Source organism: Alexandromys fortis, unplaced genomic scaffold (genome assembly GCF_014885135.2).
Source record: "Alexandromys fortis isolate MF-2015 unplaced genomic scaffold, M_Fortis_MF-2015_v1.1 scaffold_7, whole genome shotgun sequence".
In the NCBI taxonomy this organism is placed as follows: Eukaryota; Metazoa; Chordata; class Mammalia; order Rodentia; family Cricetidae; genus Alexandromys; species Alexandromys fortis.
The window spans coordinates 21606606-21634053 of record NW_026067920.1 but is presented as its reverse complement, the minus strand read 5'-3'; the positions used below and the strand labels follow the sequence as shown (position 1 = coordinate 21634053).

Below are 27448 nucleotides of genomic sequence, written 5' to 3'. Positions count from 1 at the left end.
AAAAAAAAAGAATAGTTCAATTTCCAACTAACTTCTTTAGAACATTCTCTTACCTTGGCAGCCTGAGGAGTACATGCAATATGCACAGTGCTGGGCTTCACCCCATTTGCCTTAGGTCTTTTAAACAAAGCAAACCTACTTTTCCTCCTTCCTCTATCGCCATTCGGGAGAGACCCATTATATCTGGTAGAACAGAAAAGCAGTTTAGTTGATCTCTTTCAAGGATTATACAATCACAAAACAAAGGTTATAGTTTGCCCTCCACGTATATTTAATTCTCAATTAATTATCTCAAATTCCCTTCTAGTAACTGGTGATCTCCAGACTAGCTGCTTGGGTGTGAAAGATGATGAAACTGTGGCTATGTTTCGAGCCACAGAGAATATTATCACAGCTCTGAGTTATCCGCATGCACAAGAGCTGAGGAGCGGGTGCTGGGTCCCATGTGACTATACTCTGAGGTAAACTTTCTGCAGCTATTTCTAATTGTGAACAACTTTTGGAGTAACGAGTGTCTGACTTGTTAAATCCTAGCGACCTGAGAAACACTGGTGTGCTGCCACCTCCTGTCCAAGTACTGATGAGACCCACTGCTGCTGCTTCAATCCTTCAATCATTTCTCTACAAACAGTAAGAAATATAAATAAAACAACTGGGAAAAAATGAAAAACTTAAACATATCTAGGTATGTGCCATAACCAGGCATCACTGAATTCTATCTCATACATCAATCATTTTAATCCTATACTCAAAACCAAAAAACTGGTATATTAAATAGGCCGAAAGAATTAGTTTTCTAAAAGTAACCCAAATGTTGGGGTTACAGGCATGTGCCATCACACCCAACATAAGTTTGGTTTGAGTGTGGCCAGTACAGATGACCCGTTCTTGGCAATAACACTAGCACTGCTGGGAGAAACAATGGGACCTGGGATCTATGACCTCCCATCAAGAAGTCATGAGCAGGAGTTGGTGAGGTTGTTCAGCAGTTAAGAGCATTGGCTTAGTTTCCATCACTCACATGGCAGCTCACCACCTTCTCTTAACTCCAGTCCCAGGGAGGCCAAAGCTGCTTTCTGATCCCTGTGGGCATCAGGTGTCTGTGCAATGCACAGATATCCACGCAGGCAAAGTGCCCATACAAAGCTAAGCTTTAAAAAGACGCCATAAATAAACAAGAAGCTACACTAGTCTGATTCTCAAAGGCATCACAAAGTGTAGAGCACCAGATATTTAGGAAAAAAATAAGTGCCAGAAGGACAGGAGATCTCATGATTTTCAGTCTCTTGACTTCTTAGTTAACAACTGTACTTGCATCTCACAGTTACAGCAAGTTTAGGTTGAAATAACTGAAATAATGAAATCACCTATTCTTCACTCTTCAGATTTTTTCCAGGAGTTTAAATTAGTCAGGTAACTGATGCAAACGGATACTTAGACACTGTACTTAAGAGTCACTTACTGCTCCCATAGGTCTGTGCAAACCTGGTCCTTATGCAAACTAACACTACCCCAGAAGGCTAAAGAACAAATAAATACATACTAAGATACACAAAATGACCTAAGGCAAGAAAGGGAAAGGGGAATTTTGGTAAAAATGACCAAGCAGCTAAAGAAAAATTTTCAAAATATTGGACAGAAAATACAATTCATTTTCTAGGGCAGGACAAGGTAAAGATTATTTAGTACTTAAAAAAAACCCAGATTTTACTTATGTGTGTGGTTGCTTGCAGGCCTGGAGAGAGTGTTGGATCATTTGGACTACTGTGAGCTGTCTGATGTGGGTGCTGGAAACTGAACTCAGTTCCACTGGAAGTTAAGGGCAGCAAGTGCTGTTACTGTTATTCTCTGAGCCATCTCTCCAGCCCCTTATTCAGTATCTCAACACTTAAGAATGGCATAAATATGGGTATAATAGAGTTCTTAAACTGGTAACAGTGTTTGCTTTAATTCTTCTGGAACTAGTAAGGTACAAATTCTTAAAAACAAATTCACGACAATTTCACTCTAGAGACCAAAATCACCACATCATACTGGGTTGTCTCACCATGCCGAGGTCTTACCCTAAGACAATGAGTTCACCATATTTCACTGGGGCTTTGGAAGGATGGTTTTCTTGATCAGGAGAAAACATGAGCTTGGCTGTCTTTCTCAAATCTTTGTTCACTGATCAGGAGCCTTGAGACACCTTTTGCATTATTTCCTAGAGAGAAATGGTTTTTGTTAAAAACATTAGCAATGATTCCAGTTTAAATAAAGACACTGTTTTCCAGCAGTCTTTGTGAGCACATTACTCAAACCACATTTAATACCCAGAATGTGATGTTTCCCCTGATAATGGTTCTGTATTTGATACAAACAGATCAAATGTACATCTGGCTGTCTGCTACTTTACAGAAAGTACTTGTACATTTCCCTATTATTTCTACAAAGTATAATTAAAGACCCTGGCTATAATAATATAAAAGATAGGAAAAGTTTTTTTTCTAATCTATTAAGGGAGGAGACTGGTAAGATGGCCAACTAGAAAAGGTGCTTGCCAGCAAGCTGGAATGACCTGTTTGATCTGGGACCCCATTCGGTGAAGGGAAAGAAGCAAACTCCTCTGACCTCCACATACACACCATGGCACGATAAATAAACATAAATCAGTCTATTTGTCTGTCGTCTATCTATATCTATCTATCTATCTATCTATCTATCTATCTATCTATCTATCTATCTATCTATCTATCTATCTATGAAGATATGAAAAGTTGAGAGAGGCAGACGGTAAACACTTCAGGATCCAGGGAATAACAGTGAGTCCCCTGTGCTCTCGTTGGCTAACATATGCCAGATGTGGAACTGAGGACGCCAGCAGCCTGGAACTATGAACTAGTACAGACAAAAGTAAACAAGAGCTGCTTTCTGTTTAAAGGAACTAAGGTGGCAGCTTGGTAAGACAGAAAGCTTTGGCTACAGCTGTTCTACTGCAGCAAAGACTACTGAAACTGCTCCATTCTCACCAGCCAGAGTTCAGTGTGGAGCCTTGAAAACCACTGTCACCACACCAGAGACAGAAAGTCCCAGGAGGATGGTGTTAATGCAGGCTTTTGGTGGACAAGCACACTCTCTCAACCCCAGTGACAGCAGTGGAGATGACATGGAAGGAATCTCATATGCACTCAGCAGTAGTAAGAAGCATCCTTCTCTCGACCTGAGATAGGCTGAATAGGAACCTAGACTGTATCTGCTGTCAGTAACAGGAAGACACCCACTATCCTGACAAAGCAGGGTCAGGAAATGGCAGTGCAAACAGAAGGCTTACATAACACATAGTCTCAAAACACAATTTGAAAATGTCCAAGTTTCAACACTTAACTCCAACATATCAAGAACTAAAGAGTGAAAACACAGAGGTAACCAATGGATGGATGACAAACCCCAGGCTTACCCAACAAGTCAGATGCAACCATGATAAGATGCTCCAATAAGCAATTACAGGCACATTTGGGACAGTGGGATAAAGTACAAAGTCTCAGTGCACAAACAGAAGGCACAAAGTGGAAACTGTCAAACCAAGAAACATAGTAAAACCACAATAAAAGGTTCATTAGGCAGGCTGGACAACAAGAGTGGGACGACAGCAAAAGATCTAACCCTTGCATCACTGGAACTCAAGAAGAATTAACATCTGAAGACAACAAATTTGGGACAAGAAGTAAAACTAAAGATTCAAGAGAGTAAACAATCCTTTTTCAAGCCCAAGATACAAGTTCTAAATACAAAAGCCAAAGAAAATATCCTCCAAACAAACAGAAACAGTATTTTATCTACAACAGAGAAGCTGTTAGAATGACAATGTAAATCTCAACAGAAACCAAATGATCCATAAAAAAGTGACTTAATAGATTTTTAAAAATTATTTACTTATTGAAATTAAAATATAACAGATAATTTTCCTCCTTTTTCCCCCCTATAATTCTCCCCACACATCCCTTGCAGCTCTCAAATTCATGGGCTCTATTCTCTAATTCTTGATTATATGTTTTATATATGTATATATATACACAAATATACAGTGTCACATATATAATCCTAAACATATAAATAATAAAAAACCTGTTCAGTACATATAATGCTGTTTGTATATATAGTAAAAAATGTCAACCGAAGAATCTGTACCCAATAAAATCAGAAGAAAGTAAACAACAGAAAGTAAACAACAAGACCATCTCCGGCAGATTTGCCAGTGGCACATCACAAAGAGATGACCAGAGGGAGTTCTTTCAATAGAGATAACAGGGTAGCAAAAATGTAAGCAAATTTTAAAAAATCTCTTTTGTATTTTCCACATTATAGACTAGCAAAGCATGTCCACTCCTAAAGTCTGAAACTGTTATCTGAATGCCCAAATTTGACTGACATTAGTGTATCACGGAGCTAGCAAGTGTTAGCCTGTGTTCTACATGCAGCTCTGTAAACAAAGCAATCTGTTTTCTCTGTCTCTAAAAATGAAAAGAATTTTGCAGCTGGAAAAAATATAAACAGCTATCTGGCCCTGGCCTAAGAATTTACAAGTAACGTGTACATTGTTATATATTATTTAGGAAAAGTCTACAGCAGAGGTTCTCAACCTCCCTAATGCTGTGACCATTTAATACATGTTGTGATGGTCCCGATCATAACATTTTCATTTCTACTTCATTACTGTAAGTTTGCTACTGCTAGGAGTTGTAATGTAAATATCTGGGTATGCAAAGGGGTGAGACCATAGGTTGAGAACTGCTGGTCTACAGACTACAGCAAAGCAACAAGTTCTAGTTTAGACAAGGACTCAGGAATAAGACCAAGACTAGCAAATGTCCTCCACTTATAATTTTTAGGGTCATTGGCCAAAGCAGATAGGAAAAAAAGAGATTTTTTTCAACCAGACATATTTTTACTCTGCTTTTGACCTCTCAGAAGTCCTGATTTTGGAAAATTTTACTAGTGACATACTAAAGCTGCAGTCACAAAAATGAGTTCAAACTCAACTTTTACTCCCATCTCAAATGTTCTAAACCAATTCAGTACCATCAGCTACTTACATACATAATGACCCCAGATTAAGATTAAGACATGGAATTAGCATTACTAAGCAGCAAGTAAAATGTGCCACAAGAGCTATTTCTCTTTCTGTGCATTCTTGCATATACTGATTGATGGTTCTAATAGAAGTTGCTAGAATCTTTACATGAAGGCCATTATCTATACATTGGGCCAGCATTTATAATACAAGTCCAGTCACTAAACAGTACTTCCTTCAAATTTCTCTATGTATTCTTAAACCTGAGTAGGATTTGTAATTCTTCAAAATAAATTCCTGAGTTACACATTTGAGTATCTGAAATGGATACATATACAAAAATGTTCTAACATCTCAGTTACTGGTTCTATTTGTTACTGTTATGTTGGCAGGGCTGACACCATGTATGCAGTCCTATTCAATGTGATCTAGAACTAAGGGTTTGAAATAGCACCATTAATTCCAGGACAGGAAAACAATGTTAGGAATCTTGCTCGATAATAAGGTTCTTTATTGTATCACCTGCTAAACTGAAGCTCTGCTTAATTGTTGGAAATAATACATGTCACTCTCAACGGGAGGAACCTTCCAGAGAAAAATGAGCTCCCCTCTCGCCCACCTCCCAAAAAAACAACCCATACTCTAGCATGGTACCAGGTTGGGAGAAAATGAAAATAAAGCCATAAAATACATTAAATTTTAGTTTGCTAAAAGTCTCCAGTCATTTGTCCTATAATATGCAGTAAAAGACATCTGTTTTCATATTAAGTCTTCCCAAAGACAGACTTCTTAAAATATGATGCTGTCAGGTATCTCCTAAAGAAGGGAAACTGGAAAGCTGATCTTTGGCCTTTAATATCACAGGCTTTCTTTTATTTTTAACCATTCACATTGGGACAACCTCTGCTTATCACCTATGAAACAGCTACAAGTCCCCGCTCGGGAAGAGAAGGACACCATTTCTATTCTAGCAGGCAAATGGGTAGCCATGAAGTTCCACTGTGAGTGGATCAACAGGATCAACAGGATCAAAACCAACTGCTCAGGTGCCCGTGTGGTGGAGCCGCCTTAGGAACCCAGTGCAGCAAGGACCCAAGGGTACCTTCAGTCGCCGCTGCTCTTTCATGATCAGGAGGAGTAATAAGCAGCTTTTCTAAACAAAAGAGAACAATGGTGTGTGTGTGGGGGGTAGCAGCTGGAGTTAGCCCCTCTGTTTTTTCAGCTTACTGTAGCAGTAGAGGACAGGAAAGCCCACAGTCTCCTACCCAAAATAAATAAAGGCACCACTGTGTACACTCCCACCCCCTTCTAGACTAGCCAAATGACATGCCCAGAGTTTTGGTACTTACAAGGATAACTTACTGCATCCTGATGGGAAAGCAATTAACATTTTCCCCAAAGATGTAATTTGTTTCTCTCAACTAGGGTTGTTCAGCCTCAGTACTGCCTCCATTTTGATACTGTAGTAGCCTGGCCTGTATTTTAGGAATTTCAGAAGCATCCCTAGGTCAGTAACACACATAATTTTGATAATCAAAAAAATCTCAATGGTACTGGGCATGGGTGCGAAAGGGAAGGGCAGAAGGATGACTAGTTCGGAGCTAGACTGGGTACATGAATGCCAAAACACAGAAAACAAACATCACCAACCAGCATCATGACTTCACTTAATCCATGAAGAGAACCACCTCTCAAATCTTAAACTGGGAATAAGAGAATTTATTCTATCAAAGGAAATTTCCCCTATTTTGGTGTGCTTTTTAGAACACAGAAAGCTATTAAAAATGTTTGCTTATTTACACAGAGATAAGCACTGTCCTTAAAGTTTTTATATTAAGCCTTGGGCTAATAAAGGGAATAGTTTTGAAGGTAGCTGTGTTTCAATGTCTGACAGGAGCCGATGGCTGAGTGAGAATGGGAGAATCTCTCGTCTTGATAGATGTTAATCATTTGTGTGCATTTAAAATATTTTTTTTTTAAATTTTTTTTCTCAAGACAGTCTTTTTTTTTTAAGATTTATTTATTTATTATGTATACAACATTCTGCCTCAATGTATGCCCGCACGCCAGAGGAGGGCGCCAGATCTCAGTACAGATGGTTGTGAGCCACCATGTGGTTGCTGGGAATTGAACTCAGGACCTTTGGAAGAGCAGCCAGTGCTCTTAACCTCTGAGCCATCTCTCCAGCCCGCATTTAAAATATTTTGACAGTGTCTCTTCAAATGTTTGAAGCAAAGGAAGTGGAGTTGGGGTGACCACAAAATGATTTCAAGACCAATGCTGCAGGTGGATAAGGAGGGATCTTCTACACCTAAACTCACATTTGCAAAACTCAGAAGTAAACTTTGTTAAAAACAAGAAAATCTTTTTAAGTAAAAAAGGAAATCACCTTGAATCAACTCATAGGTTAAGGTCTAAGATCTTGCACCTGCACAGAATACTAATTAACAAAATGCTTTCACATAACATTATTTTATTTGACCCTTAAAACAGCTATCTGGATTGAATATGAAAATCTTACTAATTTTCATTTTCTAGACAGGAAGATCTAACATATATGTTCAAATAGCTCTGGAAGAGCATGGACTAAAATTCACACATTAACTTGAGATGCATCAACCTGTCTAATTTCTACAACTGAACCAGTGCAGCCATTCCCATTTCATAGACGGGGAAAGTGAAGCTCCCAGAGGGAAAGTTAGCTTTCTAACACCACTGTTGACCCAGAGATAGGTTGAATGGGCTAGTTCTCACGTAAGAACCAGTGCACTCATTATGGTGTCATTTAGGAAACTAGAAAGCATACTGTATAAAACAGACCCCAAACATACAATTCCGGGTAAACTGGTAATGGATATACTACCATGACTAGTGCTTTCTGAGACCATCTGAGTCTTTGTCACTTCTTCAGTGTTCAGGGTATCTGTCAACCCTATTTCCTGGCAGTGACCACCAATAAGAACTTCAGTAAATGAAATGGACTTCGTATTTTAAACATTGGAGGTAATCCAAGGTAGAAAAGCAGGGCCTCGCACAAAAGCAAACTCTTGGTACCATCAGAAAGAAAGCCATGTATTACTAGAGAGAGAGTGCAGACAGCTCAGGAAGAGACAAGCTCATGTGCTCCTTGAATGTGCATCAAGAAGAAACTGCAGGCAGTCTTCCTGAGTGGCGGAAGGAGGCTCTGCTTAAGCTTATCATATGGACCCCAAATCATTTTATTTACCATGTTACTAGAAAATGTATTTTTAAAACAACTAGAAACACAAATATGTTTATTGTCCTTTGCCCATTTCTAGTCTGTATTCAACAATTTTAGCTAACTAAATTGCTGAAGTGAGTATGTTTCTCAAAAGGCAAGATGGAAATTCCCCTATTAACTATTAAAGTAACAAAACTGTATAGAAAGCAGCAAGTTTGGTGAGACTTAGCAGCTATTCAGAACAAATGCATAGGAAAAGTACAGGGAATTCTAGCTCTTAAGTCAGCATACAACAACATTAGCCTCCACTACCACCCTCCATAACGGTTAATGGTGGGTTTTGTCTCTGTGCTCATATTGTTCTAAGCATTTTGCATGTATGAGATTTAAACTTCACAGTAGCTATTACAATGCCCCATTAATAGGTAAGAACACTGAAGTGACAACCCACTCTACTACTGTGAACTGTTGAAATACTGTGTACTAAAGGACATGATGGGAAAGTCAGCTAAGCATTAAACCAAAAACATCTCAACTTTGCACTACTGAAGCACACAGAACAAGAGTTGTGTAACTGGTTCTATTGTCCTACCAGGCACAATCTTAAGAATAAACTTCTACAACAAAAAATAATTACTTTAATTTTCTCAGTAAAGTGATCAATTGCTTTAAGCTGAGTTTTATTGTACTGGGAATAAAATTTAAACTTGAGAAAAACAAAATTTCTCCCCAACTACTTCAAATCATTATCAACTTAAGAAATTTAAAAAGTGGAAAGCCAAGTAACGGATATTGTTGTATTTCTAGGAGTAAGGAATATTAATTTTAAGTGGATCATGATAGGAAGTACTACTAAGCAATTATGCTGAGCAGTTACATTACTCCCAGAAACAGAATATTCTCTGGTCTTATTAGAACACTGAAGCCCCATTTATTTGCTTAGAAAAGCAACAACAGCCAAACTGTGTAAGTGAACAAAGAAGGAAAACATTACATTGGCGCGATGCAGTTTCAGTTAAAATGAAATATCATCTACAGGAAAACGGATGGTTCTGGAGATCATGCTACATAAAGTAAGACACCTTTCTCTCATACATGAAATCTAGATAAAAAAGATACAAATAAGAAAGTAGAAGGGGTAATATTGGGGTTCTAGAAAGATAGAGAAGAGGGTATGGGAAGGGACAGATATGAGTAAAGTACATGATTACACATGCATAAAATGCCATACATTATTTTATGCAAATAATATTTTGTACAAAACCCATATCTTGTACAAAGAAGATATGCTAACAATAAAAAAATTATGGTTGGTGAAATGGCTCAGCAGATAAAGGTGCTTGTGGCACAAGCCTGGTGGCCTGAGTTCAATCCCTGGAACCCACTTAAGTGTAAGGAGAGTTGTCCTTTACAGACATGCCTCCCCCACATCATACACAATAATAATAAGTAAAATTTATATTAAACCAAAGATTAGAACTATGTAAAAAATATGCTTTTGCTCCAATTCCTTAATAAAAATTTCCTAAAATAAGCTTAATTGCTCTCCATCTTCAGGAACAGTAGATGAATCAATTGTCTTCTCATCTAGATTAGGAAACCTGAAAGGATAAAATGCTCTATTTGCCTGTGAAGTACACGAAATATTCATCAGGCACAGTCAATGCATGTATATTAGCTGCTCAACAAAGCAAGCATGCCACATAATAAAAAAAAAAGGCAACTGCAGAGTCAAAATATCTCCCTGAAGACATTCACTAATTACACAGGTGATATACCAAGCGCACAGTGGGAGAAACCAGGTAGTTACTCCAGAAACCAACTGATCAAGTTAAACACGGCTCGTAAAGACATTTTGTCATCACTTATCATGGGTGATGCAACGAGGTATGTTGTAAAGAATCTCAATCAAGCACAAGAAACCACTAAGCAAGCCTAAACTGACAGATCTACAAAATAATCATAAAAGTTTGTTAGAAGTCTCCAAAGTCACAAAAGGAAAGAAACAGAATTGTCAGGGACTGAAGATTAGTACGGTTCAGTTAAGCAAACAGTACTGCACCAATGTCAAGTTCCTGGTTTGGACAAATACGTCTGGTTGCAGGAGTTGCTAATGTTAGAGGGTTGAATGAAGGGTATATGAATGAGCTTGTATTAGTTTTCTAAATTATTTCAAAATAGAGAAAAAAGATAACAAAGTAAGTTCCTTAAATACTAGGCATTTAAAAAATGAATTCACACACACAACAAAAAAAAAGAGAGAGAAAGAAAAAAAAAGTCGGGCGGTGGTGGCACACATCTTTAGTCTTAGCACTTGGGAGGCAGAGGCAGGCAGATCTCTGTGCATTCAAAGCCAGCCTGATCTACAAGAGCTAGTTCCATGCCAGGCTCCAAAGCTACAGAGAAACCCTGTCTTGAAAAACTGAAAGGAAAAAAACAAAAAGATTTCAAGGGCCGGTGAAATGGTTTAGCTTTGAGAAAAGGTACTTACAGTCAAGCCTCAGCTCAGTTTCTGGGACGTGTACATGGTAGGAGAGAACAGATTCTCAAAAGCTGCTCTCTGATCTTTACACATGTGCCACGGCATGCACATACCCATCCCAACACACAAAATAAATGTAATTTTAAAATGAATTCAAGATTCAAAGTTTGCCTTCAAGACTGTACACGATTTAGAAATAAGTTCTCTATTGTATACTTTTGCCAAATCACTGTGTCTTCTGGGTCTTGCATTCTCTTTTTTTCTGAAGATTTATTTAATTTTGGGCTGGAGGGTGTTCTTGCAGAAGACTCAGGTTCAATTTCCTGTAACCTACATGGTGGCTAACAACTGTTGGTAACTCCAGTTTCAGGGACCCAATGCCCTCTTCTGGCCTCCTTGGGCATTGAGGCACACATGGTGCATAGGCAAAAGACACATTAAATAAATTTTTTAAAGATGTTTTATTTTATCTGTATGTGCCTGCCCACATAAATGCAGGTCTTGTGGAGACAAGGGGGTGGTGTTTGATCCTTTGGAGCTGGAGTAACAAGTGGTTAGGAGCCTTTCAACATGTGTGCTGGGACCTCAATTTTGGTCTTTTGCAAGAGTCACAAGCACTCTTAACCACAAGCCATCTCTCTAGTTCCTCATGTCCCTTTTCTAGGTCAAATTATTTTGTCCACAGCCTTCAGTCAAGGAAGCTGCTAATGTAGCCATTCACTGGAGAGGAAGAAGAAGGAAGTATAAAAGGATGACACATTCCATTCAAAAAGCTTTTATATATAAATCTTAAAGTTCAAAGTACCACTAATTATCTCATTATAGTGTTCCTTTCAAACTATAAGAGACACTTTTGCAAAATAAAGTCATCACTACTTAAGACTGACAAAAAGTTGGGACCTTGAATAAGGGCTTAATCCAGTTCTTTATGAATCCTCAAATTTCCCAGCCAGTTCTGAAGCATGTGACTTTCATATGTTATAAGGCAGTGACAGCACTTTTCATATGTTACAGGGTTTGTCATGAGGACTGAGAGAAAACAACTCTGCATTAAGATTTCAATGCTGGGCCATGTGCTGGGCTCACTCATCAAATATACTTTCCTTTTTACAAAGGAACCTAATACAGGACATGATTCAAATCTGCACCTCAGTAAAATTACCAATAACTAAAAGCTATAGTTTGGAGTATCATAAAATTATCCCAACTGGAACATTATTCAGCTGTTAAGAAAAATGAAATTCACAGATAAATGGGTGGAGCTAGAAGACAAACTCATCCTGAGGTAAGACAAACATTGCATGCTTTCTCTTCTATGGGGTAGCTTTTAAGTTTCAAATATGTGTGCTATAATTAGAAAAGCCACAGAGACGGGAGGAGAGGATCTTCCAAGGAAGGGGAAGTAGAATACAATATTATGGAAAGAAAAAAGGGGAAAACAGAACAGGAACATTAAATCAGGATGGGGAGAGACCAGGGAAAGGAAAGGTACGGAGAAGGACAACTAACACTAAAAGACTTTGGAAAAAACATACTGTAGAAGCTTCCTAAAACCACCAGTGCCAGGAATGGGTTACATCTTCTTGAGCCATTAGCCAAGCGGATGCTGAAAACATCATAGGCTATTGCCATGGTTATTGGTTGCTCCCCACAACCTGAGGTAAGGCCCTATTGCTAAAGACAACACTTATGTCACTGAACACAGAAGCTGGGCTGGCATCCAATTAGAAGCTTCACCCTTACTAATGACTACCATTCGGTGCTAGGAGGAACTCTGCATGAAACCAGAGGAGAAAGGTGATTTATCCATTACCCAGCTACAAACCTACAACAGAGATCTGTCTGCAAGATAGACTGGTACAATGGTGTTATGTATGGGAGTACCCAATCACTTTTTGATTGTACTTAAGGCCAACTGCTGAGATGGAACCCATGCTGACATTGCTACCGTACTCCAGGACCTGAGACTAGATAGGTCATGAGCTAAGGGAAAAACCTACTACTATTATTCTGTTAAAAGACGATAGCAATAAAATAACTCCTGATGACATATTACTATACCCACAGATCAGAGCTTTGCTCAGCCTTCACTGGGAAGCTTCTTCTTGCAGTAGTTGGGAAATAACACAGAAACTCATAACTGGACAGTGTGCAGAGTGGAGACTCTGGAGCTCTCAGACCTAAATAGGACGTCGTCAATAAACCCTCCCCTCAAGGCTCAGGGATCTATGTGGAGGAGGAGGCAGAAAGATCATATGAACCAGGGCCAAGAGATGATCCCAAGGAGACAGTCTTCAAGACACAACAGGACTGGTGAATTAATGAAATTCGCAGACTGTGGTAGCACACACAAGATCTTCACAGGTTCAGTCAGACAGGGCCCCAGCAGTGAGAGGAAAGTAGACATAGGGTTCCAACCCTAACCAAGAAACTGTTTGCAACTGACATCTGCCAGCAAAGGGAAAACCAGTTTCCTTCAATGAAGTGTCACTGGGTCTACCAACCACATTCCAGGGCTGTTTTTTTTTAGCCTTTTTTTTTTTTTGTCTTATTGGCTTTTCGTTTGTTTTGATCTTCACTTTGCAGCATTTGTTTATTTAAAAAGAGTACATACACATAAAGTTGGATAGATAAGGAAGTGAAAGGATGTCGGAGGAGTTAGGGGAGAGGAAAAACATGTCAAAATGTATTGTATGAAAAATAAAATAAAATTTTCAGCTGCAAGAGAGCAAATAGTGATTTACAATGACCACAAAATGTAAAAAAATCAAATATTTATCAAAGTCTAAATATTTAATGAAGAATACTAAATGGGGCTTAATAAACATTTGCTTGACTTATAGTAATGCTGCCCCATAACTTAAGTCTAACCATTTTCTCAGACTTAACTGTGTTTCTTGGTACCTAAGTTAATGTTTATAATTAATGCTTTGTAGATAACTTTGATACCATATAAAAATTGCTAATTTTCTAATACTCTTAATATTTAATAATTGTAAAAATCATAATACTTAATGGCTAAGGCAAATTTAAGAATCCTAAATTAGTTTTAAGATTAAATGCTATATATGTGGTTTTTTTTTTTCAACAGAGGAAAATCAGATGAATTTGGACGTTTTACTATTCTTATAGAAGTTAACTACTTAGGTGTTTTTTTTTTTTTCAAAATGTCTTAGTAAGCTTTATTTAAAAAGAATGAGAAGAAAACTTTAGTTGATCTCTAACTACAAATGAAACGACTATTTCAGAGAAGTGGTGCTAAGAAGCCATTACTAATGTCAATGCTGTCCCTCTCAAGAAACCACGATAAGGTAATCCCAGCTTTGTTTCCTGCTAAGTGCTTGCAGGTGATCTCTCTGGCAAATCACACTGTGTTCTCCAGAAACTTTTAAAAAGTCATTTGGAGACACTGTGTGTGGGAGGTTAAGAACATCTATATTTTTAAAACAAAGTGAATATTTTAAATTACTCAGTGTAGTATTCTTATTTAACCCCCTTCATTAGGAAAATAAGTGCATATATCTATGTTACTTCCATGAATTTCCTTTCTTCTTTCATCTGATTATTGCTACACCATCAAATCACAAATATCCCAAATAACCAAATTATGATCAATTTTCCGACTTCTGCCATAGCCATTTTTAATTAACAAGAGATTACTTCTTCACACGCTAGAAAAGATCATACATATATACCAATATCTAGATAAGACCTAATTTCTTTTGAATTTACTGTTAAAACCATTTCAATTCTAATTTTTCTTCAGGTAAAAAGAGAACACTGCTGGGAAATGAATGTTTTTAGTGGGCAGATTCCCGGCAATCAATAACCAGCTCTAATATTGTTCAATCTCTTCTTACCCTAATCGTAACAATTAAAATATTGTGTAGAAACCCCACTTACAATCCCTGTAAAGCACAGCTAACAAAGGTGTAACGACAGCAACACCATTCTAGCTACCAAGTTATTTTCTTCCCAGAACATAGTTCTCAAACTTGAAAGGAAAATAGAGGTGAAAAACATTAGGCTCTACAATATGTAAAAAACTAAGACTGTAGGTTAGCACACAAACAGTAAAAATAAGAACAGATTTGCATTTTCTGTTGGTGTGCAATCAACAGCCACAAACACCTGTAGGTATTATATTTCTCAGGCTTTCTTCACCACTGATAGGAATTTATCAGTTATATCCTAAGAACACAGAAACTGTGGATTTGAGATTTATCCAATCTTTGTCCTAAGACAGAAGACAATTTAACCATATACAACACAATTCTAAAGTTAAATATTGAAAAAAATGCAAAATAAAAACAGGCTGATTATGCTTTGCATAATTAACTTTTGCAAGTTTACCTTTACCCGAAGTCTCAGAATGGCCCTTAAAATTAAGCCTCAGAGCACCCACCTTTTTATTCTGTCGCTATCACCACACGCTGGCACTCCTTCTCACCAGAGGATATAGTGGAAATAGTACGAAAGCATCTGCGGATGGTACTGGGAACCACACGCCGCACAATGCCGTCTGCTCAGTGTTCTTTCACTCAGTGCCTCAGAACGTGTGTGGGTGGCCTGCCTTACGCAAAGTAGGTAAACACTCCAGAAGCCGAGCTGCTATTGGCTAAACTGAGAATCTGCTTCTCCTCTACCTCCTCCCTGAGACAGTTTGTGGCCCAAAAGGGAAGAAACGGAAGAGGAAGCAGGGAAGAATTTTTTAACACAGGCTTAACAGCAAATTATAGAATAACGCACTTCCAAAGTATTCTCCTTCTTTAAAAAGCCACTCAAGATTGGCTATGTTCCTGCTCCGTAAATGCTGAAAATATAACTAAGGTATCTACTAGTTCATAATACTAAAATAGCCTATTTTAACAAATTTAGTATAATAAATAATCAAACATTCCATTTAGGAAAACAAAATTAATAAAATTCACATGTACAAAATATTCATTAAGTACCATGAAATGAGCTTGATTCCCCCCCATGCACATACAAATCTGGTAACAAAATAGTATATTACCCTGAACATAAATATAGGTGAATATTTAATCATATTCTCAACTGGTAATACAGGGGATCTAGTGCTCTCCTCTGGCTTCTGAGGGCACCAGGCATGCAGGTGGTGCAGACATACATGCAGACAAAACACCCACACACATAAAAGAAAAAAAGTTCTTTAGTGGCACTCAAGTGTCCAGCCCTACTACATTCTACTAGTGCCCCCAAACTGATGCCGGTACTCATTATTAACAGCCACTATGGAAATGACTCACTAATTTAACAACTTAAGACATAATTAAAGTATGCTATACTGAATAGTAGTAGTACCACTAACTAGCGACACATGGTTCCAAAGTCAGTAGGTGCCCTTACTCATCTTAATGAGAATCAAAGTCCTGCCTAGAAATAGTTTATCTTTCTTGAAAATTCATATAAATGATTTTGGTAGCTCTATGTTTATCTAAGACACCTTCTGTCACAATGTGCCCATAGGACACAGCTCTGATTCACAGAGGTCTATCATATTTAAGATAGTACTGGGACAAGTCACTAGTGCCTTGGCACAAAACGAGACACCCTTCTCTTAGAGTTGACAAGTTTCTCTCTCTTCTCCCCAGCACTCCATAACTGTGCCAACATGTCCCAAAACTGCCCTGCAGTAAATCTTCATAACATTTCTTCTGCTCCTTCTGCTGGACACAGTGAAATACATCTGCTCAGCTATCCTCTTTATGTCTAGTAAAGATATGCCCAGGCCCTAAAACTCACTGAAGACAATCTGAATATACTCTAGGATCTTGCTATCTGAGAACCCTATCTTGTCATGTTATTCTAGGCTGATGATTGCTCAAGAAACCGGACATGACAGGTTTAACACTCATACCAAACAGAATGTAGTTGTTGTCTATACCTAATGCCACAACAAAACCTAAGGACCTGCCTGCCATTCTTTGGACCAAAATATCAACTCTCTAATGTTTGGAAATATATCTCTTGCTCATTCCTACGACAACCAACTTATCAAACAGTGTATATAATATGTCATCATTCTTACTTCAATGAACAGAAACAGAGAATTACAAGTACAAAACTTCCTCACATATTTCCTCATCATTTATATCAAGTTATGTCAGGAAACAGTTTTTTCTTAAAGAGCTCTGAGAAGATACTAAAGACAAAGTTTGGTGTTCCACATGTTCTAAGTGATTACAATGAGTTGCTTTTAGAATAGGCCAAAGACACATATCTTTAACAGAGAGAATGGTTAGAATTACATTTCCAGACAAGTTCTGATTGCTTAAACAAAACATTTTTGTTTCTGACATGTGCTTTTATTTATAATGATGTTTGATTAATAATGTCATGAAAGCCAAGCAAACACAAAAACAAAACATAACCAAACCTTTAAGTAGCTTTCTTGGCTGGTGGGAACTGGTTACTAAGCTTTGGCAAACAGACCTAAATTCCCAACAACTTTTCTTCTGTTCTTAACTATTTGGCTCAGAGCATGAGAGCTTCATTTCCTTCCTCACTCTCTATTACTAGAGCTACTTTAGTAGAGCTCCAGGACAGGCCCTGAAACCTTTAAAGTCACGACCCTTCAAAGTTAATTAGAACAAGGTACACTTACCTCACAATTTCTAGGCAAATTTCAGGTGTTTCTTTCCTTAATTGTTGTCTTTTTTCTTATGTGCTGTAGTCTAGGCTTGGGCTTCACCTTTGGGCACAGCTGTCCTTTGAGAACTTGCTTCTCTAATGATCTATGCATACTTGCAAGGTTATAGTCAAGGACTCATTCCTTAGTCCCTGGACCTCTAGCCACACCCGAAGCAGGTGTGTAAATTACTTCTTCCTTTAGTCTCCCCTTCCTGGTGATGGTTTGCTCCTGTTCCTCAACTAGTCACATTACAGTTCATGTAGATGGCACCTGCTATTCTATAAAAAGTTTTTGTTTGTTTGCTTGTTTTAGGAAGCATGAATATGACCAGGTTTTTACTTCCCAAATCAATGTAACTCCCATTTTAGAAAATGTTCATTAGGTCCAAGTTTTGTTAACAAAGCATAATTCTTCCTGATTAAGAACAATGAAAAGAAAAAAGTCACTAGTGGAATTGTATTTTGAAGATGAAAAGAACTTTAATGAATATACTGTTCAATTTGTTCCTTTCAAGTCTGTTCTTTATGAATGAGACAAGTCTGTGTGCAGCTGCATAAGCTCAGGTTAATTTGGGGAAGGTTGGAGGGCTACATACTGAATTTAACCAGCGTAACTCTTAATTCTCATATCAGAACTTATTTGGAGGTAATATCCCAAACACTAAAGGAACACAGCCACCAGTCAACAAAGAACTATAATGTACTGTGTACACAGGACAGTGAAATCTTTAGCACTTCTTTTCTATATTTGTTATAATTTTTTAAAAATTTAGTTTTTATTTTATGTGTTTGCCTCCATGTATGTATGTATGTATGTATGTATGTATGTATGTATGTATGTATGTATGTACAATATGTGTGGTGCCCAAAGAGGCCAGAAGAGGGTGTCAGATCCCCAGGAACAGGAGTGACAGACTGTTGTGAGCCACCATATGGTTACTGGGAAACAAACACAGGTCCTCTGCAAGAGCAGCAGGTACTCTTAGTTGACAAGCTACCTTTCCAGCCTAATTTGTCTAGTTTTGTATTATAAAGGGAAAATGGACAATTAGACAAAAACCTGATGACAGGCACCACAGAGACTTGGTTGTTTGTTTGTTCAAACAAGCACGTGGAGGTTGGGGTGGGTGTATGCTTGTGAAGGTCAACATCAGATGTCTTCCTCAATAGCTCCCCCAAACCCCACCTTTTTTGAATCAAGGTTTCTCACTGACCTAGAGCTAGCTGTTTCTGCAAGACTGGCTTGCCAGCTAGCCTTCAGGGCTTGCTTCCCTCTGCCTCAACCTCTCCAGCACAGAAGTTACAATTATATGTTACATGTTCAGCTTTGATGTGAATGCTAGGGGTCCAAGCTTGTGTCACCATGTTTGTACAGCAATACTTTACCCTCTGAGCCATCTCCCCAGCTCTGAGACTGTTTGTTTGTTTTGTACACCAGAGGGCATGCTTCTCTAAACCAGCTGTTCAGACACCTACTTTGTGGGCTCTGCTTACTTGCAAGTCTCCTCAAACAAACACAAGAAATCTAGGCGTGGGAAGTGCTGCCATAGCTAATCCACAAAATGGGAAAAGGGAATTTTTCAAATCATATATCTAATAAAAGGCTTATAATCTGAACAAAGTACTTTAAAATTGAAATATAATACAATAACTCAGATAAAAAATGGTAAAGTGAAAATATTTGCTTCTTCAGAGAATATAGACAGAAAAAAATGCAGAAACAAAAATCAAATCCACAAGATGTCATTTTCCCTTATATGTTTATTATAGACAGCAATATTCATAGTAATAGTAATAGTAAAGCCAAATAAAGTTACTGAAAAGTGAAAACTTTTTAATTACTGCTAGTTGGAAAAAAATGGGAGATTCACTTTGAGAAAATACTTTAATAATTCCTCAAGGTTTAAATATAATCGTATCTAGGCAGAAACACAAGAGAAATGAAAACCTAAGTCTATAGAAAACTGTACCTATTTTTATAGCATTGCCCCAAGTTGGACATACTCAAAATTCTCTTAGAATGGAAACAACCCAAGTCTATTAATTTATGAATAAACAAAATGTATAACCCATATAATAAAGCATTAGTGGCCAGTGAAAACGAGATAAAGTGCTGGATATGTTACAAGGATAAACTTTCAAAACAATGTGCTAAGGAAAAGGAGCCAGTCACAAAAGCACAGGCCTTCTGTATGACTGTCTTTACATGAAATGAGAGTGGGTTGGTGGTGGACTGTGTGAATGTGTGTATATCTCTCTCTCTGTATGTGATGCAAATAGAAGATGGAAATGATAGCTAAAGGGTTATTTGTTTCACAGGATGTAAATGTTCTTACATTTCAATGACGGTGTACACAAATCTTTGAAACCACTTAAGACTATACTCAAGTAGGTGAACTGAAAGGTATGTAAATTATTCCTGATACAGTGGCGAGAATAAATAGGCTAACAAATAAAGCACCAGAATAAAAGATACAGATTATAGACTCAAGGATCACTGGATGCTGGCAGCACTCACCTGGAATTTAAAACTTGATCTTACACAACTTTAGAACTTACATAAACTTTTAAACTCTAGATACTGTACACCTACTTCTTGAGTGAGCAGAATGGAGGGAAATTAATCATATGAACACCAACATAAGTTTAAGTTTTCACAGATGAAGCTGCACTTCCCAATCCAAGGGTTTTTTGTTTGTCTGTTTGTTATTTTTGAGACGGGGTATCCCTGTGTAGACCAGGCTGGCCTCAAACTCAGAGATCTACTTGCCTCTGCCTCCCGAGTTCTGGGATTAAAGGCATGTGCCACCACGGCCTGGTTTCAATTCTACTTAATATATCATAAATCATGAAACTCACAATTCAGCTTGGAATTTTAAATCTCACATTTTTCTTCATGTAGCTTTCATTGCAGAAATGGGTTTGTACTATATGTTTTTGCTGACACCTTATATAACCTTCGATTTTGTTTGATATCAACCAATTCCTGACAATAACTGGGTATTCAACAAATTTACACCGATTTTAATACTATGCATACCCACGAAATCACAGGCTAAAGGTTCAGTCTCATAATACCATTCTCAATTCTATCATCTACACTTTATTATGCAAACTGTAACCCCAGCTGGGACAGCAAGACTACAAGCTCTCGGTCAGTCTTTGCTATACAGTGAGACTGTCACAGACAGGCAAGCTGTAGTTCTGACCTATGGATATAAAGTGAAGGGCTTTTACTCCTTTCTTGGGTTCTATAATTTATCAGTTTTATTAGTACAATTTACAGAAGAACTCACAAAAGAAAATGTTTCATGTATGTTTCCTAGTCTACTATAAAGAATACAAGTCAGGGACAGTTACTTGAGAGCCTGAAAGAGGAAGATCACTTAAACCCAGAAGCCTATCTCTAAAACAAAAAACAAAGCAAAACAAAACAAAACAAAAAGGGGGGATTAAAATAAATAGTATCACTTAGAGACAGTCAAATGGAAGGGCAAGGTATTTAAAGTAGTGGTATGCAGGAGAGCTTTCATGCCCTCTCCAGGTATGCCACTTGTGGTCTGAATAGGAATGGCCCCATAGACTCATGTATTTGAATGTTTGGCCTATAGATAGGGCACTATTAAGAAGTGTGGCCAGGGGAGGAAGTGTGTCACTGTGGGGGCGGGCTTTGAGGCCTGATATGTTCAGGATATTCTCAGCATGGAGCTCAGTTCACTGTGGAACTCTCAGCTACCTCTCTAGAACCATGTCTGCCTGTGTGCTAGCTTACTTCCTACCATGATGATAATGGACTAAAACCTCTGAAGCTGTAAGCTGTCCTCAATTAAATGTTTTCCTTTAAAGTGTTGCTGTGGTTTTAGTGTCTCTTCACTGCAACAGAAACCCTAAGACAACACTTCCAGTACTCAGATTTATTCACTAGCCAAAAAACTCAACCTTATCCTGGTCTTCTCTTGTGGGTCAGTAGTAAAACAATGTTCTACTTTCTAGTCACTTGGCGACCAATCCCATCCTGAGGCTGTTAAGAAAAACCATTCTAAGTCACTCAAGTGCATATATTCAAGAATGATCTAAAAGGGACACACATGAATAACAACATTTACTGTAAGGAATTTCAGGGGTTTTAGCTTATGCCTGCTTGGCATAAGCATTAAACATACTTCTGAACCATTTAAATTAGCAATAGTGTCAAATTAGGTTTAATATTCAAATAGACAGCTCAGTATTGTTGGAGCCCACACACTCTACAGGGAACGCACAGCTGACAGACCAATAGACAGACCCACGGGAGTGTATACATATATGTCCACATGGAATAACTGTTTTGCAGCGCTGTGGGAACGCTTGTCCTTTGGAAAAGTCACTGTCATATCTGTAAAAACCTTGTGAACAAGTCATAATTTTTCCCTTCAAAATAGGATTCATTCCCAAAACACCTCAGCAGTGTGACTTACACCATGAGGCCTTGGAGCAATGGCACTCACTCTTTATTCTATCAGTCAAATTTACAGAGTTAATCCCACAAAATAACTTGCTAACAGACCACACTGAACAGGAAGGCAGCTATAAGAGTATTCAGACTAAAGCAAAAAAAAAAAAAAGCTGATATGGTTATGAAAAGGTGTATATGTCGGGGCTGGAGAGATGGTTCAGTGATTAAGACCATTGCCTACTCTTCCAAATGTCCTGAGTTCAATTCCTGGCAATCACATGGTGGCTCACAACCATCTGTAATGAGGTCTGGTGCCCTCTTCTGGCCTAAAGACATACATGCAGACAGAATATTGTATACATAATAAGTAAATAAATAAATATATATATTTTTAAAAAGTGTATATATCAATCAGTCCAAGCCCAATCAGTTCAAGGCATTTAGTATTTAAACAATTGATTATGTAATTTATTATCTAGCGGGACACTTGTGTAATATAGCATTGTGGAGGTCAGAAGACAACTCGGAAGAGTCCATTCTTTTCTTTCCTCAAACATGTGGGTCCTAGGAATGGAACTTAAGTCTTGAGGCTTAGTACAAAGCACCTTTATCCACCAAGCCATTGTGCCCATGCCCAGATACAATATCAATGTTCCTTAACATCAAATACTGTGTGATGTTAAAGTGTCATAATTTAGCTGAAAGAGGTTCCAGGAAAAGCTTCATTTCAAGAGGGATATTTGAGTTGAACCATAAGTAGACTAGATTCTTCTAAGTGAGGAAAAGCACTTTTAAGTGGAAGAAACTACTGCATCAAGGTGGAAAACACATAGGGAAAGAAAAACTATTTTTGTGTGTTAAGGCAAGGGTAAATCATTAGGTTCCCTGGAGTGAAGATTTGGTTAGACTAATGAGAGCCAACGAGAAATCGGGGCTGTATTTTTGTATGCCTGGAGACTATCAGAAAGAACACACAACAGTGTAGTAAGTGAATGAAAGGCATCTGGAAGGTAAAGGTGAGCCTGAAGAACAGGAACAAAGATTGAATGTTGCCCCATCAAAAGCCTTTAACTAAGGTTTCAGAAAGAAGATAAACATACATACCAGGTAAAACAGTTTTCATCACAGAAATTTTCTGTGATTTTCTGTGTTAGCCATATAATGGTGGTCTTAAAAGCGAACAGTCTTTAAGCAATCAGATTTCAAAAAGCATATTTTAAAGGTACAATGGTTTTATCTGCCCATCATTATTTGTTTTGCCTCATTCCAGCACCACAGTCAACTCTTTTTTCTTACTGGCTCTCAAATTCTTTCCTAAAATCTTTTATTTTAACCTGAGTTAAAGATTTAGTTGGACTATTATGACATCTGTAGTGAGTTTCTGAATGTATAACTTGATCTGTGTTTATCTACTTTTTTGCATTAATCATGCATTCTTGGCCTTTTTTACTAGAATCTTACTGCAGAATATATAGTAGCATGCTTAAAATTTAAATTTCATACATTTTACCATCTTCAGTAGCAACCTCTTAATGTTTTCAAAATTAATCAAAACACTGAGTTTAAATAAGTTTACCTAATTATTTCATAACACGATAGAAGATCGAATTACCATGTTGCCCTTTCTCTCTGAAGGAAAGAAACAAAGATATTGCACAGTGCCGATGAATTCACATCTGTAAGTCTGGATTTTTTTTTAACTTTTCATCATAGAAGAGTGATCTCTCACTAGTGTATGCTCACTGAGCCAAGAATCTACAAGGATAAACAGCAAAGCTACGCATTATGGTGAAATCAATTAGGTTATTCACACATTTAGTGAATGCTTGCCAAAGCCTTCCCTTTTTTGGTATCAATCAAAAGCAGTCATACTGTTTTTAAAAAGTTAGTTAGGGTTCTTAAATTCAGTGTCTCTTCATAACTCTTGCTCACTTTGTGTGGGTGGAGGAAGAAACCAAGACATCCAGAACAAAATGAGAAGTAAAGAGAAATTTTTAGACAGCAATAAATTGTAAAAATCATTAACTTATAGTCAGAATGATATTCTGAAAAGAAACATAAATGGAAAAATTTGCATATGCATTGGCAATGCAAAAATAGTAGGTGCAGAATGCCGTAAATGTAGAGATCTTTTCTTTAGATCAGTTTGGTTCTTGTCAACTCAATAAGTTACAACTGAAACATATTTAAACAGGTTCTATTTAACTGTTCTTAATGACTATAAAGATGGTTCTATCTGGGGACTTGAATTTCTAACCCTTGACGAAATCAATATATTTTATTTATGCTAGTAGTAAAAGTGCTCTTCATCAAATATCTATAAAATTTCCAACACTAAGCACTTAAGTATCTATAAGGACTATCTCAGAAAGTTCATCTCAAAGAAACTGTTCAAACTCTGTAAAAATGCAAGACCTATACAAACACACAGATACACTGAGGATCCTTGAAGACCCAGATCCACACACAGCAGTAGGAATTTCATGAATGTAGAACTATCCGAATCAGAGTTTCCTCAACTTACCATATATGTATAATCACTTTTCATCTGAGAATTTTTTATGATCCCAATAAACAGGCATACAAATCAAATACTTGCTAATAATAAAATAATTTAAAAACAATTCTTTGGTATATATATAATTTATTGTTCACTAAAAATGAAGAAAATCTGAATGTAATAAGTTGGTTGTGCTTATGTTTACACAGAGTATTAACTGTTGGTTAAATATCCACCTGAGGATGTAAAGTAGCTCCAATGTTCCCAGAGTTGACTGACATTTTTTATAATCACCAATGCTGAGAACATCTCTTTGTATAAACACAAAGTATGAAATAACAAAAATATTTTTAGGCCCTTTCAGAAACTGTTAGATAATTCTCAGTTATAATTTCACTGAATAAACTAAGACATTTGATTTTATTGACTCTCTTTCTATCCCATGGACACTTAGCAGTAGTTTATTACTATGTTCATTTAACCTAGCCAACCACAAGTTTTGGGCTCATTTAACAGTACTGGAGCAGCTTTTTGTTTTTCAAGTCAGGGTCTCACTGTGTAGTTCTGGCTGTGGCCTCAAACTCACTGAGATCTTCCTACCTCAGTGCTGGCTCATGAAGCAGGCTTTAAACCCAAGCAGAAAGTAGTTGGCTACTCCCATAGCACCTGCACCACTACTGCATCAATGGGTCTATCTTGCCAGGTCAGTTACTACTGCAGCTCACAGGAGACTTTCCTCCCTTCTAGAATCATGAAAGCCAGTCCGTGGGGATGAAGCTTCAAGGTTGGTATTATCTTATTTTCTCATGTCTCCAGCAATCAGGTCTTAACATCATCTTCTAGAGAGTAACAGAGCAATGGCAACAGTCTGTTATGTCTTAGTATATGAGACCCCAATGGGTTTTTATCTGACAGCTTATAATGTCTACAAAGCCATTTTCTCTTTGCAGTAGATAGCAATTAATACAGAAACCCTCAACCAGTTAATATACAGAGGATAAGAAACTGTGGAGTGTTCAGCTCTATATGCGACATCTATATCACACCTTTTTCCTGCCAAGGTACATGTAAGAGGGAGTAAAAAAGACTGCAAGAGCTTTATCTGTAAGGAAACAATGTTTGCCAGCCATGACAGGACCATTGTAAACATGAACTCACAGAGCCTATGACTCATGTAGAAGACCTGCATAAGATCAAGCCAGTCAGAATCCCACACAGATTGGGGGGTCGGGGATGGCTGCTGGAGGAGAGCCGGTTTTCTTTTGGGATTCAGGAATGCTCCTGTAAATGGTATCAATGGGTATTTGAGGGGGAAGGGGGGAAAAGGAGGGAAGAAGAAAAGAGAGAGAAGGGAGGGAGGAAGGGAGGAGCCATACAAGTGAGCAAGAGAGCAGGCAAGCATGTGAAGTTGGTAGGGTAAAGGTAGACTTTAGTCAAACACATTATATAAAAATTTAATGAACAGAAAAAGTATTGGTAACATTATTTGAGCCTTAGATAGAGCAGAATGATGCCACTCCAATTTATATAAATCAATGCATTCCATCCCCCTTGATCCTGTAAGCTGAGTTTTCTCTTACAATGGTCTTAACTAATACAAAAAACTATTTCAAGTATGTTTGTTTTCCTTACAGTAAATATTAGGTCATAGAATTCAGTTCCAAGAAAAGATGAAAATATTTTTCCTCACAGATGATTCTGTCTTTTCTATGTCTGCCCTCCTCTCAAAGACACAGGGCTTTTATTTTATGCCTCATATTATCAATAAAAAGGATTTTATTTTTCCTTGAGAAGGATAAAAAAAAATGAAAAAAAAATAAAGTAACAAGTAACAGGAGGAGGAGATGGGGTAAGCCATCTAGCTATGCTGTAAATAGTAAACAGGTATGCTTTTCCCTATGGGTTAAACAAGAGCCAGTGACTAAAGCTTAGAAAATTAAGGAAAGTCAATATACAAATTTTAATACAAAGGCATCAATTTAAAAAGCACCTGGTAAAAACTGGGATTCACAAACAACTCCCTCAAAAATTAAAATCTTAGACAAAAAAAAATAAGGCAAATTATTGCATAATGTCAAAAGGTAACAGTTAATCATAAAGTAAAAATTCTTGATTATATGCACTATTTGATTATGACATGTTACTGAGTGCCTAAGATATCCTAAAAATTTGGTTAGCAAAAGGCTCAACAAAGTAAATCACAGCTAAAGTCACGGTAGTAATACTGTGAAGCTACGCACAGTAGCTTTCTGGGGGTTGGCGATTTAAACCAAGAGAGAAAAGCAAACAATGCACATGGAATTAATTTGGAATTATAGCGCATACTGTGCTTCCCAGATCTCACCAAGGTGAGCTTCCACATGTCCATTTTAGAGCACACCTTAAAGCACCAGGTGCACATCCTTGAGCAAATCACAACACTTCTCATCATGGTGAGGCCTTTAATATGCAGTCTGCATGCACGCTGATGAGATCAGTTATTACTTGAGATGAAATAAAATAAAGTGATATTAAAGGAGGCCTGGAGCCAGACTGTCTCTGTCTGACTGCTGACACCAACATTAGTTTCTGTAACTGGACTAGCTTCCACTGAGGAGCAATTTCCTTACTTGCAAACTTGAGATAACAATAAAAATAACTGGCTTATTTGAAGCCTATATCATAAATGCCAAGTATCAGAATTTTACATGTTGTCTTTCATTCTTAATAATGTTCTTAGTAGATGAATAATAAAAGTAGTACTATTGGTTATTTTGTAGAGGAAGAAACCAACACCCAAATCAACTAATTTAATTGCCTGAGGCCACAAAAATAAAAAGTGACTTTTGGGAAAACTGGGAGAGATGGCTCACTGGCTGCTCCTCTCCAGGTTCTATTCCTAGTATCAACATGGCAGCAAATAATTGTCCGGAACTCCAAATCATGAAGACTTGATTCTTGCCTCTGATTTCTGTGGGTAATGCATGTACATGGTATGCAAACACATATGCAGGCAAAACATTCACACACACCCACTCTTTAAGTGACATTTAGGACTAAATCATAAAAATTTTGGTTAAGGACCTATATACACAACCATTACATCCTACAATATTACTTAATTTCACAGTATCGTCATAAGATAT

General features: G+C 37.6%; 1 protein-coding gene across 1 annotated transcript in view; it reads right to left on the bottom strand.

Annotated features, from left to right (window-relative positions):
* Peli1 (pellino E3 ubiquitin protein ligase 1) overlaps positions 1 to 27448 on the bottom strand; it is a 54664-nt gene that overhangs the window by 10988 nt on the left and 16228 nt on the right. Inside the window, exons 2-3 of the mRNA XM_050141124.1 lie at positions 2064 to 2203; positions 54 to 183 (exon numbers count right to left, since the gene is read on the bottom strand). Coding sequence (XP_049997081.1) covers positions 54 to 183; positions 2064 to 2134 — 201 coding nt within the window. The 5' untranslated portion in view covers positions 2135 to 2203. The remainder of the gene's footprint in view (positions 1 to 53; positions 184 to 2063; positions 2204 to 27448) is intronic.